This window comes from Tyto alba, unplaced genomic scaffold (assembly GCF_018691265.1).
Source record: "Tyto alba isolate M040663 unplaced genomic scaffold, T.alba_DEE_v4.0 Super-Scaffold_33, whole genome shotgun sequence".
NCBI classification, from domain to species: domain Eukaryota; kingdom Metazoa; phylum Chordata; class Aves; order Strigiformes; family Tytonidae; genus Tyto; species Tyto alba.
This window is the reverse complement of record NW_024881308.1, coordinates 8,234,616-8,254,060: the sequence shown is the minus strand read 5'-3', so window position 1 is coordinate 8,254,060 and position 19,445 is coordinate 8,234,616. Positions and strand designations below refer to the sequence as shown.

At 36.3% G+C, this 19,445-nt stretch overlaps 1 protein-coding gene across 1 annotated transcript in view; it reads right to left on the bottom strand.

The window, feature by feature from the left end:
- The window catches only part of ARFGEF2 (ADP ribosylation factor guanine nucleotide exchange factor 2), a 38,593-nt gene that overhangs the window by 3,636 nt on the left and 15,512 nt on the right, over positions 1-19,445 (bottom strand). The window contains exons 13-38 of the mRNA XM_042800983.1: positions 19,186-19,294; positions 18,469-18,670; positions 17,593-17,704; positions 16,815-17,020; positions 15,812-15,896; positions 15,549-15,720; positions 14,977-15,128; positions 14,661-14,789; positions 14,132-14,290; positions 12,824-12,971; positions 11,793-11,892; positions 10,458-10,498; positions 10,204-10,373; positions 9,452-9,603; positions 9,118-9,290; positions 7,874-8,034; positions 6,912-7,042; positions 6,685-6,814; positions 6,088-6,223; positions 5,213-5,351; positions 5,070-5,124; positions 4,697-4,811; positions 4,295-4,425; positions 3,062-3,230; positions 2,532-2,670; positions 1,309-1,426 (exon numbers count right to left, since the gene is read on the bottom strand). Of these exons, the coding sequence (XP_042656917.1) occupies positions 1,309-1,426; positions 2,532-2,670; positions 3,062-3,230; positions 4,295-4,425; positions 4,697-4,811; positions 5,070-5,124; positions 5,213-5,351; positions 6,088-6,223; positions 6,685-6,814; positions 6,912-7,042; positions 7,874-8,034; positions 9,118-9,290; positions 9,452-9,603; positions 10,204-10,373; positions 10,458-10,498; positions 11,793-11,892; positions 12,824-12,971; positions 14,132-14,290; positions 14,661-14,789; positions 14,977-15,128; positions 15,549-15,720; positions 15,812-15,896; positions 16,815-17,020; positions 17,593-17,704; positions 18,469-18,670; positions 19,186-19,294 (3,534 nt within the window). The remainder of the gene's footprint in view (positions 1-1,308; positions 1,427-2,531; positions 2,671-3,061; positions 3,231-4,294; positions 4,426-4,696; positions 4,812-5,069; positions 5,125-5,212; positions 5,352-6,087; positions 6,224-6,684; positions 6,815-6,911; positions 7,043-7,873; positions 8,035-9,117; positions 9,291-9,451; positions 9,604-10,203; positions 10,374-10,457; positions 10,499-11,792; positions 11,893-12,823; positions 12,972-14,131; positions 14,291-14,660; positions 14,790-14,976; positions 15,129-15,548; positions 15,721-15,811; positions 15,897-16,814; positions 17,021-17,592; positions 17,705-18,468; positions 18,671-19,185; positions 19,295-19,445) is intronic.

Genomic DNA, 19,445 nt, shown 5'->3' with positions numbered 1-19,445 from the left:
TCTGGTGCCAATCTGTCCAGGTGCTTCCCCAGCCTCTTTAAAATACCTTCCACAATAAATAACAAAGCCTTCCACAGCTCAATCAGTGGCAGAAGAACTATCTCCATTTTGTGTTTGGGATTTTTTTCCCCCTCCCATGACTTGCCATTTCTAAAGCTCTTATTCACTGTCTCTTCCAGTATAAGTTTCTCCATTATCAGTCCTTTCCCTCTCTTCACGCTAATGATTTTATGCACCTCTTATTTTTATTTCTTTTCCAGATAAAAGGTAACTGAGTAAGTCTAATATACATACAATTCCATGTATGGGAGCCAGTCTACATCCCTTATTCCCGTTACACTCCCTCAACCCTCTTCCAGCTCCATTACATCCCTTTTGATATGGGGAATCAGAACTGCAAAGAGTATTCAAGATGCACATCTGTCATGAATTTAACACAAGAAGAAATATGTTTTGTCCTCTATTCCACTCCTAGTAACGCTCAGTATTAGTTACAGGGAATGTTAATGGAACACTTGCACCACAGAACTTCTATTATAAAAGATAATGGGATTGTGTACTACGGAATGGCCAAGGTGCCATTTTATCTACAGAGAGCTAAGACTATTCTTACAATACACCATAACCACAGGGGTATCACTGAATTGATGCTACATGAAGAAACCAAGCCACCACTACTACCATTTTTTTAAAATGCTGATAAATGGCAATAAAACATTGAAAACCACAGAAGAGTGAAATGAATGACACACTTTGCAATACAGAAAAAAAAAATTACACCAGGAAAAAATACACTTTGATTAAGTGCAACAGTATTGGAAAATTAAAAAAAAAAAAGAAATTGCCGAAGTTTCTCTGCATGTCCTAATGAAATGAATATTTGCATTCACCTTTCCTCAAAAGGGCCAAGATCCTAAAAATTATTTTTTTTGCAATCAGTGTCAAGGAACCAGAATTCCGATTTTATAGTGGTAAAATTTACCTCTGACATTCTTGTACAGCTGTAATATAGCACAAGCCCATCATTTCTTGCACACTCGTGTTTTTATATGAAAGCTCTGCAGTAAATTCTTTCAATATTTCTGTACAGCTATGAATTTCATGGATGGAGTCTGATTTTTACAATGTCAAATGCTTGCAAAAAAATGAAGATGTAATGATTGCCGTATTTCAAGGAGGGTACATGCTATGTGAGTAAGTGAGCTAGCCACCTTACCATACACATGAGAATAAAGGCTGAATTCAACAGAAGCAGAAGTGAAAAAACACCTGAATGCAAACAAGACATGACTTCCGGCCTGTTCTTACCTTTTCATCACTGATTTTTAGTGTTTTTGTTAAAAGCAACAGAAGGAGATTGGTCCAAGCTTCTCTGTGGCTTTCTGAGTTCACAGTAATAAAATATGCCAGGGCTTCACTGCATACACTAAAGAGATGACACAGTTGAGACAAACAAAGAAAACCCATGAAAAGTTTTATAACAAGCATTTTTTTTTTTGTCCTCTCAGTGTTGTTTTTTTTTTTTCTTTAATTATTTTTTTTCCTCGCAAGCAAGATACATTTCTATGGGAAAGTTTTCAATCACATGCAACAACTTTCCATTACAGCAGTTGTTGCAGATAACATGAAAACTATTTCAGTTCAGTTGTCAACAGAGAACCATGGAGTCTGACGTAGAAGAGTGATTTTCCTCATAAATGTTCTGTAATTGAAGTAGTGTCACCTACAACATGCAAACATTTTTTCCTGATCCTTACATTGGGACAGCTTAGGCAACAGCAACATGAAAGAGTTCTCCCTCCAAACCTAGACTGCCTTAATAAAGATCTGCAGAGCTCAGCATTATGGATTGAAGAGAGATTACTACTGTATTAGTAAACATTTGGTCCTTGTTGTAGACTGTCAACACAAGGTAGAAACTGTACCATTTAAGACTTTCTAGGGGGCCCCATTTTAATCAAAGGAGGAATGGAACCTCCCCTTTTACACACTAAAAAGGTGAGTATGTTCACAGATGCTGATAAATCAGAACACTACTGAAATCCACTCCATTAGTGTCAATAGCAAGTTTAGTTCTTCACATTTGATTAGAGATTAGTACTCTGAACTTCTATTTACCAACTACTCACTTTTCAAATAAAGGAGACCCCAATACCTTTTTATATTAATTTAACATCATTTTGTACATTTACTTAAATTCCAGGTATACAGCAGCTTATGCTGCACTGTTTAAATTACTGTATCCTATTATACCTCTGAATAACATTATGTACTCAGATGTGAAATGTATACACCACCACTTCTGTAAAGAAAAGCTTATGTCAGGCAAGAAACTGCTTCATTTATTCCAAGCAGATTTTGAAATCAACTTTTATTAAATTATATCTATATCTACATATACATACCTATATCTCCTTCCCCTCATATACTTTGCACATTCTACTCTGCAACTTAAAACATAACATTTGTATCCAGAGATGCACTGTACTGGCTGAAAACAGAAAGCATCAGAACCAAGCTGGTACTCTTACCTAAGCAGCCGTTGCTGTATAGCATCCCAGGAGTCTCGGCGGTTTTCATCCACATACATTCGAAAGAGTATTCTCAAGCAACAAGCCAAGCTGCTGGTCTCTTGTTTCAAGAGGTTCGGTTTTGATTTACCCTTGAACCCTAGAAAGCCGTTACACATAGGGAGAGAGGGAACATTCACATTTGTATTTACTAGCCAAGAAGTAAAGTTTATCAACAATACCTCCATTAACGAACAGTAATGATTTCTTGTCCAGAAAGTATTTCCCCCTCCTTGATTTTTATTGAGACCTAATCTATTTATAAAGATACTTAACTACAGTAGTACCAACCATGTGGCTCTACTTTAATCAGAAAAACAGATAATTTAGCAAACAATTATTCAAGTCATCAGTAAGAAGACAAGTAATAAAAGCATGCAACACTCATACACTAAGTGTAGAGATTACTACAATGGTATCTTTCTGTACCTCGATAGCTAAAGCTTGAGTGGAGCTCAGTGTTTTTATCAAACTAAAGATAAAAGCCTCACCTGCTCTCCATAACACAGTTCGCTGTTCATAATTTGAATTAAAGGATTTTGAAAATGAATGAGACTCTTGCAGACAATCTAGCAACTTAAAGAGGTGATGTGAAGACATATATTTATACATTCCTTGGTCTTCTGTGTCAATGTGGATATCTGCATCCAATGCATCTCGCTGAATGGGGGGAGGAAGAGAAGGGAGGGGGGATGAAGGAGTGTCAATAACATTCTTGTATGAGCTTAAGAGACTTTGTTACTTCACAGACCATATACCTCTAACTCCATATGCTGTTTCTAGGTACAAGTGAAATATTAGTGCAATACAACACAGAAGAATAGTCCTGTCAAATATCAGAGTTGTATTCTTGTCAGTAGGGTATTTTTAAAGGGAGAAGTTATGATATATCCTAGTTATTGATTAAAAAAAAAAAAAATCAAGCATAACAAGGGAAGAACCTCCTTATCAAGGCATTAGAAAATCATAGCAATACAATATAGAACATTTTCACTAGGACCTGACTGAATAAGGTCTGATAAACTCTGAAAAACATCAAAATGAACCACAAAAATAGTGCAAGTATAAATGCTACATAGTGTAGAAACTCCCTATTTTTAGCTAAAGTCAAGTTTCATTAAAATTGGTCAATATGTTTATACCATCCCCAAAACACAACCTGTGTGCACTATCCTAAACTTCTGAGGGCTTTATCAACATAGCCAAACAAGAGCTACCTTGCATCTTTCCTTACAATCAGAATTTTCAGGGACAAGGACCTCTCTGAGGCAGGTAATAAGTTAAATCTTGACCATTAACCTTGCTAAAATTCCACCTCTGCATCTCCTCCTGTGTAAACACCTAGAGGCTAAGCAAAGCCTCAGCTGTGGCTAAATGAAGACACTCAGGCTAAACAACAGAAAATAATGCTCTCCCCAAAACAAATGAAAGACATTCTTGATGAATATGTATTCACTATAAAAACAACAATAATATATTATGATAATAAAAATAATGGTAATGTAATTGTAATAATCCAACAGGCAGACTGCCAGGAAACACTGGAGACAGTCAAAAAAAAAATATCATCACAGCTTAAGAGTAACAACAGACACATTCAGGGTAATGCTGAGAGTTAGAAAAAGGAAGAGACCAGATACTCTATTTTGTACACACACTTCAGAGCATTTGATAGTCCTTGTACCCTACTACCACAACAAGGTTATAAATAAGTCTGATGGTACCTGAGCTGCAGCCATGTGCTCAGCATCTTCCTTCTTGCTTGTTGCTGGATAGAACACTATATTATCAATGGTCTGTATCAATTCCAGCTGTACCACACACTTTATAAGGAGGCCAGCAAATAGTTTCTGGTCTAATGAAACGGAGTAACACAAGTTTCAGAAGCAAACTTAGGATAATTCACTTAGAACAAGTTAGAAAAACACTACGTTACCATTAGCATTTTGCTATTTATAAGATAATTCACAGCATCATTAAAGAGAAAATTTCTCTGCAAGGCATAAACACATGTTGTAAAGAGGTACTCCAAGATCAAGTGCCCAAAAACTTTCTCTGCAGAACTACAGAATTGGACTAAGAGTGGCTATAAAAGTTCATTTAATAAACTTGCATGTTTTCCTTACTTGTATAAGGACCACCTTTCCAGCTCTCATCTGTTGGATTTGAAAACTGACTTTGTCCTCTTTCGGAAGCATTTTTATCCATGCTGCTCAAAGACTGGTGATCTAGGTCTAAATCCTACAAAAGAATGCAGAAAAATTCTAGCAATCCAAAACATTAGCTATACAACAAGCTAACAGTTTTCAGATGACTTCACTAATCTTAGATTCAAGGGCTTCCTGAATCCATGCTATCCTATTTTACAATGACACCAAATACAAACCAATGTCAATTCCAGTATTTGTTGACAAGTGTATTTACTAGAATAAAATATTTTGAAAACTAACCTACCACACTACCCTTCAAGTTATTTTATTGCACAGAATTAATTCCTACCAAGTGTTTTTCAGCTGAATCTTCCTCCATTCCTGCAGGCCTCCATGTCAGCAAGCTTCACAAAGTTAAAAAAAAAAAAAAAGTAGTAAATATTGTTGCTCTTGATTCAGGTATCAATATGAGAATTAAATTTATGAACTTACACATGAGGAATAGTGGTTTTGAAGATTTCTAGCATACAATTGCATGTCTGGCCCCAGACTTCAGGGCTGAAATTCTGTCCATTTAGTATTACCAGGTTTTCGAGGCAGTTTGTACCTGATCGAGCCAACTGCTCATTATCTGTGAAATGAATGTTCCATATTTATCAACTTCTACTATATGAATAAAAAAGTAAGCATTCTCTATTACTGCTCTGTTAAACATTTTTACCGATATTGTGAATTGCATGGTTTCTTAGCTCAAAGCCTACTTACAAAGTATATTACAATAATACCAAGCTTAGGAACCTATTGAATAAAAATTAATATTTAAAAATAGACTTCAGGAGATTGAAATCCAAACAGGGAAGACAGAGGACAGGAGAGAAGCAGAAAGAAAGCATACAGTGCAACAAAGGAAGGAAAAGCACCTATTAGAAACCTATGATTTCCTGCAAGGTAGTCCCACCACATTCCATGCTGGCAGTATGCAGGATTTCATGCATAAGAGTTGAAGCCCAAAAGAAAACACATTCTTTAGAAAGTTGTATGTAGAAAGTAATGGGGAGGGTTAGAGAAAAGAAGAAAAAAAAAATCAGAATGCATACATATGTGTGTGTGTGTGTATATATATATATATGTGTAAATAAATGAGGTATTTTATTCATGCTGCCAAATGGAAAAAGGTTGCTGGCAGAAGATTAAGCCAACTCTTTAAAAGCTTTTGCTCTGTCAAAATAGCACCATAAACACGTTATAAACACAGTAATGGAAGAGCTACCTAGCTGATTTATTCTTCCAAAATTCAGTTAACTTTCCTCTTAAGTAACGAGCATTTAAAAAATACATTAATCAAAATGTATAAGTAAATAAGCTACCTTGTTTTACACACCAGTGTAACTGTGCAAGTATGTCAGGAAGAAGGATCTCATTTAAAGCTTCATAAAATTGCGTGAATACATCACATATTGCATAAAGTGCATGGTTGCATGTGGTGGTCATCCATTCAGATTTCTGAGAAAAAAAACAAAAAGTCTTTATTTTTATGTGGGTGGTTCTATAATGACAGCACTTAGCTTTTGCACAGCTATTCAACAAAGGACATGGCCTCTGAGGCAAGGAATAGAATTTAGATAAAACTGAAAAGCCTCACTACTACAGATGTCTTGTCAGAAGCATTAAGTTGGCCACACAAACACTGTTCTAAAAACCATACATTTCCATAAAGTGTGAATATTCTCCTTCAAAATATTGAGGCAGACAGATAGGTCACTGGGTATTATGACAAATTTCATACATACCCACAGAATACAGTAGAATACAACAACATATCACTAGGTTTGGGGCAGTACGAGGTGGAAATACACTGACAATACCACCAATACAAACTTATTCCTTGATTGTTTGAGTTGTTAAAAAAAACAACTCAAACATTTTCTTGCCTTTTGTTTGTTTGATTTTGTTGTTGTTTTTACCTCCGTTTGTTGTTCAGGGAGTTTCATATTATCAAAAATCCGAAACACAATTCTGAATAGATCTTGCCACCAGTGCTTTTCAAAAGTATGGCCATAACTCTTCATTATTTCAAACATCACTGTTAAGCCTCTATAAACAAACCCAAACATAGAAAAAAGATGTTAAAATACATACCTGAGATCTCTTCAATAACTGAATTTAAAAAAAAAAAAAAAAGCTTTCTTACCTTGTTCGAACATCTAATTTGCAACGATTGATGATACAAGAAAGTTCAAATAAAATGGGAAACCACCCTCTAACCCATACTCTGTCTCCAGGAGCAACATTCATGTCATCACTCGTGTATTCTCTTAATACCTTGGAGACATGCAGAAGAAAAGATTTAAAAAAACAAACAAACAAAACAAACCAACCACCTCAAAAATCTTTACATCTGACAGATTTAGATAATACTAGTGGCACAGACAGACTTGACAAGTTAGCTTAGTTTCTACCATAACACACAACTCCTGTAAAAGAGAAGTACAAAACTGAGACGTAACTATTTGTGAAAATATGAGGGAAAAAACTATGGAAAATAACTACTTAAATAAATTTTACTTAGGTCCTGCTAGATGCTTTACAAGTTGCAGAGATTTGGATATTAGGAAGCAAGATTAACAGTGACATGCAACAATTATATAAATATAGGTAATAAGGAAATCTAAGTTTGGCATAAACCAGTTCTACATTTTCCTGGCATATTGGATACAATATGCACATCTCTCAGTGGTAACACACAACTGCAATTTAACTCCAGGCTCTTTTCAGCAAAATGATTGTTATATTGAGTATTTGCACAATAGACTAATGTAGAAAAATATGCATGTTTGTAACCAATTTAACTAGACATGATTAGGGTGACAGAACAGGAAGTATTGTTTTCCAGGTCATCCTAACGCTAAAAAAAAAAAGAGACTATTTCATTCAGTTATTTCCAATTTGGACTGATGAGACTTAAAATTTTTTAATTAGTCCTAGTTTACTGCTTACATAACCAAAATGACTCTTAATTCTAAATTAGCTTTTAATATAAACACTGCTGGGAGACTTGAGTCTGAAAGCTCTTTCTTAGTTACAAGATAAGTCTCAGTTTAACAGTAGAAGTTAGTTTAGGAATACACAAGGGTGAAAATTAAAAGAAAATACCTGTGGTCTTTCTGAAACATATTTTGCACAATACCGAATAAGTCTAATAGCTTCCATGCTGGTGTCCGGAAATGCAACATTACAGGCAAACTCAGAAAGACACTTTACCGCATCCTGAAATGAGTCAATTGCTGCTGGAAAGTGCTGCTGAAAAATATTTGCTGTGAAGAACAAAGACACTTTTTAAAATTTACAGATAGTGAAATCCATAGATAAACTGGCATTGATCTACATATGTCAACCATGTTATACCACTACTGAATAGACAAACACAAAAAACCCCAGATCTTCTAGATTAAATATGGTTTTCTGTTTTCCCTTGCATTCTTCCCCATCCCACCCCACCCCCCAAATTTGTCAGCATTGTATTTTCTCGTGTTGGATAATTACCAATTTTATAATCTAAGATTATTTCATGGCTTCTTACATGGTTCAGTTTCCTCCACAGCATATGCAACCCAAAGCTCTTAAAATATTTTGAGAAATAATAGGAGTAAAGCTTGATGTTAGGTTCCCTGCTGTGAAAGAAGTTACCTAATTCACCTAAATTATAAGCCTGTAATTATTCATATTCTGTAGCAAGAGAGGAAAAGTTAGTTAGATTTCAGACTTAAGGGACAAACTAAATGCAACACAAATCCAATGTGTACAAGCTTTTGAACAAACTATAACTCCGAAGATCTATGCAATTCAATTTGGCAAAAAAGTTTTGTTACTATCTGCATTTATTAATACTGTCCATAGCTCTTTTTCCCCATGCTACTTAATGGGAAAAGGGTAGTTTCAGGACATTGTCTTCCTTTGAAAGTGGTAGCAGTATGTTGTCCAAATATACTTTTAGAACAGGTAGATTGTATGAACAAAACTCCGTAAGTAGTCACATATCAACATCACAACCTTTATGATCCCCTTATAATACGATACTGAATTGGCATGGAAGTTTGTGAAATGCATTCCTTAACCCAAAACAAATTATTGTGACAGATGGGGCAACATACAAACTTATTGAATGTATTCCAAACTTCCAAAGCTCTATAGCAGGATATCTATATGTAGTTTTTCCTGTCCATAGTCATCAGAAGACTTAACAGGTAAGATGTAGCTGCAGAGTTTAAACAGTTTGGCTGCAAGATGCTGTGTTTACTCACCTGGAAATACAAAAGTCTTATTAAGATGGGCCTTTTAAACTAGAACCACAGCCGCTAAACTAATTTGGGTACTCATATCTGTCAAGAATTACTTACTAACTATGTGTGCTGTAGTTTGAAAGGCCAGCTCCACAATATTCCCATCATGGTCGGACGCTGCTTGATGAAAGACTGCAAAGATGTTTTTCCAGCCTGATCGAATATTACCAGCTTGAGAGTTCACCATCTGAGCAATACAGCGTATTACCATGTCCCGAATAGTTGGAGATCTTAAAAAAAGAGAAAAGTAAGACTTTCCCAAGTGGCACAATTTTTGCCCTGGCACAAAGTAACTGTGCCACTTGCCGTACATGACAATCTAACCCACACCAAGTAACATCTTTAAGTAGGGCTAAAGCAAGCTAAACACAGAAACTGCCGTGCATCATACCTGTTTTTCTTCATAATATGCTCAAAAGGTCTTAGGAAGTCTTTCTGGAAGCGGAAGTTGGCTAACTCTCCCTTCTCAAGAAATTTCATTGACAGCTGCCTTAATGAGTCTACTGCAAAGATGGCAACATCCTCATTAGGGTTACATCCAACCTAGATGAAAAGCATATTTTCAAACACTTAGCAGCTAATGTATTACTTATACAAGAAACAAATTCATCATTCAAGTTTCATGTCAGTCCCCTAAAAACAGCTAACACATTCTAGTGTTCAGGTATTTAGAAAACAGGTGGTTACTTTCAGAGAAGGATTTCTCAGTCATTTGATCCAACCAGACTGACCCATGGATTCTGTATGCAACAAGTGCAGAACTATAATAGCCAGCTGGACACTAAAATAGAAATAGACATCTTAGGCTAACCTCCTCCCCCAAACATGGTCCTTTTCCTACAGAAAATTACTCTGTTCCTCCAGGATCATCCATATATATTTTAGAGGAAAACTATCTTGGCATTTGATCAGAAGGATAAAGACAATGACAAAGAAAAATTACAAATACAAAATCATATAACGAAGTGATTAAAGATCATTCCCAGAAATAGCTCCATTCCTATTTATATGCTTTAGATTTTTAAATAGGTGCTTCCTTTAGGGGCCTCCAATGGATTTTTTCAGTAAGAACATAAGAGGAAAAAGCTGATTGAAGAAGTCCTGCTATTCATATATGTTCTATAACTTGATTTAAAAAAATACCTTATTGAAGTGATCTCCAATCACATGCCAAATCCTTGACCACTGCAGTCTAATGCGATTCATGTTGTAATATGATATCTCCACTATCTTCTGCAGGCTGAACATGCGTGGATGGTGTGGGGAAGCCAGCTCATCCATGGAAACAGCACACAGCCATCGGACAAAGTCAACTGAACAACAAAACACACTACTGTAAGTTCAGGACATTACGTTGCAAGAGTTCCTGTAGCCCACCAAAAGGTCAGCATACATACCTATCGCATTTCCATCCAGCCTCGTTGATCCTGTAAATATCCTGTGGAACAAATAAATGAGTTGCAGTTTGAGCTGCGCATCCACAAGAGTCAATCACATCTTAGGGATGTAAGCAAAAAACATCCCACTCCTGGAGGTAATTTACAATCCTCCATGCCATGAACTCTGCAACTGTTTCATTCTTACTCGTTGGCAGTTCATGTCCTTCTCCCAGTCTAAGCATTCTCTTTCCTGCTGCAGGTGACAGCCTACTGTGCTCCTACCCCACTGCAGGAAACAGGCACAGGGTCCCAATTTTATCCAGGGCAAGTAGTGCTGCAACACTCATTTATGTGACAGCATGTTAAATTTCACAGGGAGAATAGAAAGACATTAAGAAAGATTTGGTGCAATACTTTAGTGGATGCCAGTGACCTGCTTGATCTTTATATGGTTCAAGAATACTGTAAGTTGTGGCCATCAAAAGAAAAAGCAGAAAGACTATGGATGCACCATTGTCCCTTCTTACCCTTCAGCTGTTCAGAGTCTTGAGAGGAGTTCATCCCACTGACAGTGGTTCATATAAAACACTGATAAGTGGAGAACGTTCCCAAAGCTTTTAGATTTTTATATGGTAACAGGCACATTTATGTTACAATAAATACTTCAAGTCTGACTATGTGATTCTACAGACTTGCCCAATAGTTTCAATAATTATAAAAAAGTCCCCTTCCAACACACGGTTTATGATAAGAGCATCTCTTCACACAACATTTTAAAAGGACAGATGAGAAAAATAGCGATTTAGATGAGAACGCAATGACTAATGAATAAAGAGCTCAAGAACAGCAAAGAGAGAAATGCTGAAATAACAGAAGTTCACAAGACCAAAGAAAACTGCATGGTTTGATAGGTTAAGGGCATTTATTAAATTTCAGATACCTGTCCTGTTCAGACTGAAAAAAAAAAGGAAAAAAAGTCCTAGGGAAAAAAAAGAAAGAACCCAAATACACAGAACACAGAAGTCAGAGACAACTATCAGACAAATTTATTAACCAAAAATAGGTAAATATTCTAATATTAACATAATTCTGGTCTTCACTGGCATACACACAGTACCCCTTCTCACAAAACACTACATGAGTTCTACTACTATTTAATCACCATCTTTTGTGAATATTACATGTCTAAAGAGATATACTCATTGGGTCCAGAGAAAGCATCTAAGTATCAGAATCGTTCTCACAAGAGAAAGAGGCTTCAAGAACAGCAGCCCCTGTCAGTGTCTGCAAATAAAGTGAGGATGGGTCAGTAACTTCAACTCACATTCCCCAGAAAGATTATATTCTCAGTACCTGTCTACTGCTACCACTACACTCTGTGAACTGGTCTCTCCCACAGACTCTTGAATGCTTGCCATATGTCGTTTATCAGCTCCACTTCCCACAAGGTTACCTGCAATAAGAAGACATTAAAAACTAGTATTCAGCCTCATGAAATTATGACTTTAAGCCCAACTTAATACAAGTAGACAAAGAAAAGTGTCTACTGCTTCCAAATTAGCATATAACTTATATGGAGCAGATGATGCCTTTGCCAATTCTGTGCCATATTATTACAAAATTAAACATCTAGTAAGAAGTATGTTTCTTTTCCCTTAGAGCATTGTGCTTTGACCATCATGTTTATTAAGTTAAGAAAACACAATGCTGTTAAGACTGGAAATTATAAAGTATTAATTTAAAACATGAACTTTAAGTTAGATGCAAGTAGTCAACACTGAGCACAGTTCTGTTATATTCATCATCATCATAGTATTTTCAAATTAGAAGGTTTCCTTGGTGGTTTTCCAAAGATTAAGGCAACTTGCTTTGTCCTTCTAATTTACAGCTTAAAAATCTAAGCTCTGTTTCTTGCACATGCTGCAGGAATACGAACTAGAACAGCAAGCCCAACATGCAGAGATAAGAAATTCTTTTGGAAAACCAATTATTGGATCATTGAAACATGTATTAACTCCTAAAGGTAAATGGCTTATGTTTTTATTGTTAAGAACAGAGTGCAGAAAGAAATAATTGATAATACTGGTAGCAAAACCATGACCTAGTAAGTATAATAGAACAGTTTTGACAACAAAATATTCCGACAAATAAAACTAGAGGAGTTTTGTTAAATAGCTTAACCCAACTACGAAGTTAAAACAGATTTGATAATTACAAATACATCTTGCAGTATACCATTCCATTTTTTTAAGTTTTATCAATCCAGTATCGCTTACCCTGGAAGCAAGTGAATTTATTTTAATATCTTATAACACTGAACTTTCTTAGCCATCACACTTCATTTACATGTGCATCTTTGTGAAGTCCAAGATTATTCATCTTACCTAATCCTAGGCCCATAAACTCTTCCCCTCCAGATGCATAGCCTTTAATGCTTCCTTCCCTTTCACGCCCAGAGCCAGATAAATACCGAGTTTTCACTCCAGTTCCTATAAGTTGTGCTAGTTCCAGCTGGCTAATACATTTCAAGATCTAAAACCAAAAATATTTGAACATTGTGTTTCTGGACACCATCACATTTTTATTCTTAACATTTTTATTTTTAATATTTATAACCCTTCCAGGTTCTCTAAACTTTAAAACAACTTTGACAATGATAACATTCTGATGTAGCTGAAACATTACTAATACAACTGGAAATAAAGTTGAGTGATTCATTCAAGATCACCAGCTGCCATGAACCAGTCCAATATGAGAAAAAAAAAAAAAGTGCCCTAAATCAAACTTGGATCTCTAAGTACTAGAGGAAATCATTTTATTACTTCTCACAGCATCAACTTCCAGAACTATAAACAACTCGGAGACAATCTTCTAGAGAGTTCATTGTCCCAGAGAGATAAAAAGACTGAATTATTGCAGCTACCACTGAGTAATAATGCTCCAAACTAGACAGTGAAAATGCCAAAACTCTGCCTTGCCATCAGCACAAAACCTCTTCCTTCTTACTTCCCAGCTCTGCAGCATCCCCTGGACTGGCACAAGCATTTGTGATGGTACACTGTAAGCCAGGATCAAGTAATTTATCAGCTAAAGAACCTTTTCGCTCATACAATCATGTAGCTAGAGACTATTCACAGAGAACATATTGCAGCAGGAATGCTCCTTTTAACAGTAGCACAGATTTAGGTCTAATTAAAGAGCTCCTGGTAAATATGTGTCAAGAAAATATATAAGAACCTGATAGCCAATCTTGACCTATCCCCCACCAAGTTATTTTAGTCCTAACTTTTAATGTTATCATGGTATAAATATTGCCAAATACTGCACAGACAAATCTGGACCTGTGTGCTAGAACGTTTTTGTTTACATGAACAAGAATAGAATAGCTCGTGCAGAATTCTCTGAAGTTAAATGAGATTTTAATATGGTTTTAATTCCATACCAAAAGCACCTACTAAAATTATAGTATTGGTCACACAGTGTCTATAGGGTGCGCCAAAAAAAAAAAGCAGTTAATTTTATATATATAAAGAATCCTTAACAAAATAATGCTCTTATACCTACATTTTAAACAGAGTTCTGACACATACAGGGATCTAATACAGTTATTAAGAGTGGAAATAGCAGAACATCATCTTACAAGTTTTCAGAGGACAATGCAGTTGCACTGCTTAAACGAATCATGTCTTTACCTCGTGCCAAGAGTTCCCAAGATAGTTGCCATCTGTGTGAGCAACTGTAATAAGTGTCTTAATGGTATCTATATTCTTCTGTTTCATTTCTGTAATACTGGAACTGGCAGTCAACAAGGAAAAACGAGCAAGAGCCTGTACGTAAGCATCTCGTTCAAGCTACAAGACAGAGAAATAAGCATCGTAATCAAGTCTGTGAAGAGCCAGAGAAAGCTACTTGTCCAGCATGCCTAAACAATTTTCCTTCTATGTATAGTTGGCACTATTAGAGCACTTTTCAGCTGAAGGAGAGTAGAAGGCACGTTAGCAAACGCTCTTAATAGAAGACTCAACAGTGAAAAGAAAGCAGAGTTGAAGAAAAGCTTGATATCAAGATCTTAAAACAAACTGAAACGAGAGGCAGTATTTTATTTTACCATTTCAAAAAAGTAGATGAGACACTTCATTTTCTAAGTCGTTTGTAATTCTTCATTTCCCTCCCATAGCCTACACTGCCCTTAGCAAGCTCCATGCTAAGTCTTATACAAACCTGCATTCCAAAGATACAGGCTATTCTAATTGCACATCGTATTCCTTCCAAACACAGGGATGCAACTTCTGTGTCATCACAGTTCTGCAAGCCAACACTGTACGCTGCCAGCAACGGAGTCCATACAAGCTAAAGAAAGGAAAAAACTCAGTTCAGAAGTCTATTACGATTTTAGAGCAAAACACTAGGTATCTGAAACCAAACATATCCGAAGAGTCCACCAGTTGCATTAACTAACTCTTCAGAGTAATTTTCCACTTTTTTTTCATGCTTAAAACTTTTAGCAATGAAGAGACAAGGAGAAATTCACACTCACTTTGAACATGGGTCTGACATGATCCAGATGAGTGGCACTAGTAAAAGGAGCCTTTGCATGGCTTACTGCTTCCATGAGGGCTTTAGCTGTTTTAGCCATTTGTTCCATCTCCAAGTTGTACAACAACCTCCGCTGCTTCTCATTAGCTACGCCTAAGGGGAACACCACACAGTTGCATTGGTTTCTCTTTTATAAAAGCATATTCCATGTCTTCACACTGAATGTAAAAAAATGTTAAATGAAAGTATTGACAAATGAAACGTCCCTGCCCATGGCAAGGTGACTGGAACTATATGATCTTTAAGGTCCTTTCCAACCCAAACCCTTCTGTGATTCTACGATAAATCTAAAAGCAAAAATTTTCCAGAATGTTAGGATTCACGAGGCTGTCATCGGCAGCAAGCAAGGAACTCCAGCACTAAAACCCACACCTCGATTTAAGACTTCATTTTAATTACTTTATTGCACAAAGATATTTTCAAAAAGGGATCTGAACTCCACTATGCTATCCTGGAAGTTACTGTAACAGTTCAAGAGCACTGTGGTCTTTCCAGCTTCTAGTACTTCCTTACTTGGTTTACTACACTTTGTTGTAATTGCGTATTCTTTTGTTTCTTTCATTGCAATTTTCTTTCCTTCTATTTCTTCATAGATTGTGGATAAATACTCTACTGGCAGGTCTTTACTGTCATTGATTCCTCGATTCATTTTAATGTATTGCTCCTTTGTCATCTTATTTTTTACCTGTAAAAAAGAATGTAAGTTGGATATCAGATTTTGAATGCAAGTTCCAGGTAAATTTGAATTTCTACAAGCTTGTTTTTTTAATTTCTACCTGTGGACTGTGCAAGTCTGTAGTCAGCATTATAATAGAGTATGCCAAAACATAGGCAGTGTCAGCACTAGCAAATAGCGTTTGCCTAAGAGAGGAAAAAAAAACACAACAGATTTTTAGAGCCCTAATTCCTCAACCCATTAGCTCTATTTCTACATGAAAGAGAAATACTCAGATGTGCTATGCATTCAACCGAAGAGCTAACAGAGCCTAAAACTAGGGCTTCATACATTCCTAAAGACTAAAGTGCTTTAAAATGCAAATAAAAAGGGGAAAAAATACAAAAGCGTCTTCTTCACAATGTTGAAAACTAGCAATGACTGGAATTTTCAAGTACATTCCCAAAAGATTATACATTATCCTTCTTTGAGTAATCCTACAAAAAGCTAAAAAACAGCTTATTTTTCACTCCCAGGGTTTCATAGAGAATTATACAAAACCAGTGATGCACCAACTGGACTAAGGAATGAGAACCAATTAAGCCTGAACACGTAGCTAAACTTCAATGCTAGTTTATTGCATTAGAAACAATAGCAACGCTGCCTACTTTGTCAACGAACTTGTATATACATTTTGTTCAACATGTAATGGGCAAAAACATATGTAACATCTTATTAGCTATTTATGCCATATGGATTTAATTTTAGTACTTCCTCATGGTTATTACTGTTCTTTACACTTGACTGATCTACATTTGTTTAAAAACAGAACAGCTAATACAGAGATAATTTAACATACTTAGGGCTTCCCTCTTGCAGTAATTCCTTCTAGCAAGTGCTTGGGATTTAATGAAATGCCAGCATCAGGATACTTTGTCCAAAGCTTCCATTTCGCCTAGCTGCTGAAGAGTTTCAGCACCAAGAGTAGCAACAAGATCTGCTCTGCACATAAGCCTGTAGAATTTCCTGGCCTGGTATGAGTGTGAGTTGCACCTAGCCTTTAACGGCCACAAACAATACAGCCATTCTTCAGGCACCTATCCAATACAAAGGTTTTGAATTACCGTTGGTTGCATTCAATATATCTAGCAGCAAACTTCTCCATCAATCTATCAATCTTCTGGGCTTCACCTGGCAGACGAAAACCTTCCAGAAATATACGCAGGGCAGAGACAAAGTCTTTTCCACAGAAATCAAGCTGGTCTACATAGGCATACATCACTTCCTTGTTAAACTTGTTGCTTTCCCCCAGAAATTCCCCTACTTGAGTCTAGAAACACAAGAGACAGTTAGTACTGTGTAATTCAACTGCCAGCTTTGCAAGGAAGTTTATAGTACAAGAATTGCACAGCTGTCAATGTTGTAAGACTGATAGGCTTCACTGAGCAGGCAGAGCAACCGTCAGAAGGATGACAAGAAACCAGAATCATTACAAATGCCTTTAGTCTGCATATTCTTGCTTCCCTCACTCTCCAAGGCAAGGTCTGCATTACTGTAGAGCCAAGGAAAGCTGAACCATGCCCAGTTTCAGCTGCAGTAGAGAAAGCTTGATATTCCCAGCTACCTACCGCTAACGCAGATACAGATAGAACGGAAGTTCCCATTTATGGGGATCCCTTCAGTGCTTTATTGTAAACACAGCTACTTTACTAAAAGGCCTTGGACATCAAGACAAGCATTAATAGAAAGTAGCATTGTTATTAAGTACCTTCATTAGAACCCTTACACTTTCAGTTAACTATTAATGAAATATGATCTAAAGAGAAAGCGCATATAGACATGAGAACACAGGGGAAAATATGTTAAGGGCAAAAGCATTAATTATGTTGCATGTAGTCTTACAGAACAGAGACGTTCTTCTTGGTGCAAAAATTGTGCAATGTCCTCTGCTGTAGTGCCAAGCATTCCCTGCTCCTGTAGATACTGTATTCCTCTCTTTGGTTTTTTATTAAACCTATTCAGACAACAACATGGGGAAATTAAGACATACAATTGAAAAATATCCCAGTCTACAGAAGTTTTGTTTTATAGAGCCTTTCTAAACCAAAAATTCTGTGCTGTAGCTCTATGTCTTTTTTTCTAGTTAGAGAAAGGTTAAGGAATGTGTAACAAGTGTATTAACTATATCGCACTTTAGGCTACATCTCAAGGTACATTCAATTGCTGATAAACCTAGAAGTTATTGCTGGAAAACTCCCTTAAAAACTGACCCTTTGGAAATATTAAAAGTTGGAGAATTTCCATGAAATGTTAAAAGTGTTGCTGTTTAAAACCTTTCCACAGCATTTACAGACATGAAGACTTTCAATTTAATGAAAAAGTACTAAAGCGTTGCTGGACAATGATCAAATTGTCCAAATTCTATTTCAATAGAAGACAACAATTAGTGTAAGAGCTATAAGACAATATTAAGCCTGCTTGCTCAAATCAATTTCCCTCTAGGTATACACACACTTTCCTCTCTTGTGCAGATGAACCAGCACAAAGGAAAGCTGTGAAACCACCCTCCACTCCACCCAAGATTTATACTGAATGTCTTTTAACTACAATAGCCTCCAGCGTAGGCTTTTGACAACAGCAGGCAAGAGTCTTCAGCATGAAGATCAACTTGTAAATGTCCTTACAGGTTTGACTGTGTAAGACCCCATGAAAAAAATATGGTTGTACATATAGTTTTTTAACTAGTGAACTTTTATTTTCCCATCATACTGGACTTACAGTTCTATCCCATGTTCAATGATTTCCTTTTGTTGCTTGATGACTTCAAATTGCTCAGGGTCATCTGGGACAGCAGTCTGGGTTCCAACACTTCCAACTCCTGATGACACAGTGGAGTCCAAGGAACTGACACTACTCCGTCTCCCTCCACTCTCAAGGCATTTACCTTCAGCCATTTCCTGTTCAGATGGTTTATAGGAACCTATTTATAAACAGGGCAAGACTTAAGTTATCCTGTTCAGTCAAAAGCTTTTAGTTTTAGAACTTTTTAGTAGAAATTTATGAGTCAATATTCTTATTTTACCACATGTATTTTTCTACATTACATGAAGACACTTTATAGATGCAGTTCTAAAATAATCTAACAAAAGATTAGATTTTGCTGAAGAAGAGCAGCAGCAGCTGTGGAGAAATTCTTGCACTTCAACTTAGTAACCGCAAGATTTGTCACATGCCTATTCTACATAAGCCAGCTTTTACAGTGTAGACAATGGCCTGGCTAAAGCTCTTAAACAGAACCTGGTTATTTGAACCAGACACTTGGAGAGTCAATTACCACAGAAGCATTAACAATTGTTTGTAAAATACTTAATTTGTTTAAACAAATCCTTATGTAAAAGCCTAGCATCCACGCTTCTGAATAGCTTCTAAACACTGAATAAACACAAGGACAAACTTAGTAAACAAATTAGTCTTTCCATAAGGAAACAATCTTACCCAAGCTAGCCTGATGATTGGGGTTCACATAGAGGTCTTTGCTCCATTCTACCATACATTTTAAAATAGAAACCAAACATTCAAGTCCTTTTTTCCTCAGGCTTAGTTCCTAAAAAAACAAAACAGAAAAACCCGCCTAAACCAAAAAACCCAAACCAATATATGTATATCCACAATTTTTTAGGGAGGCATTACATCACACCATTCAAATCTTAGAAAGTCTGTCAGTTAGGGGAAAATCTGTTGGTTATAACATATTT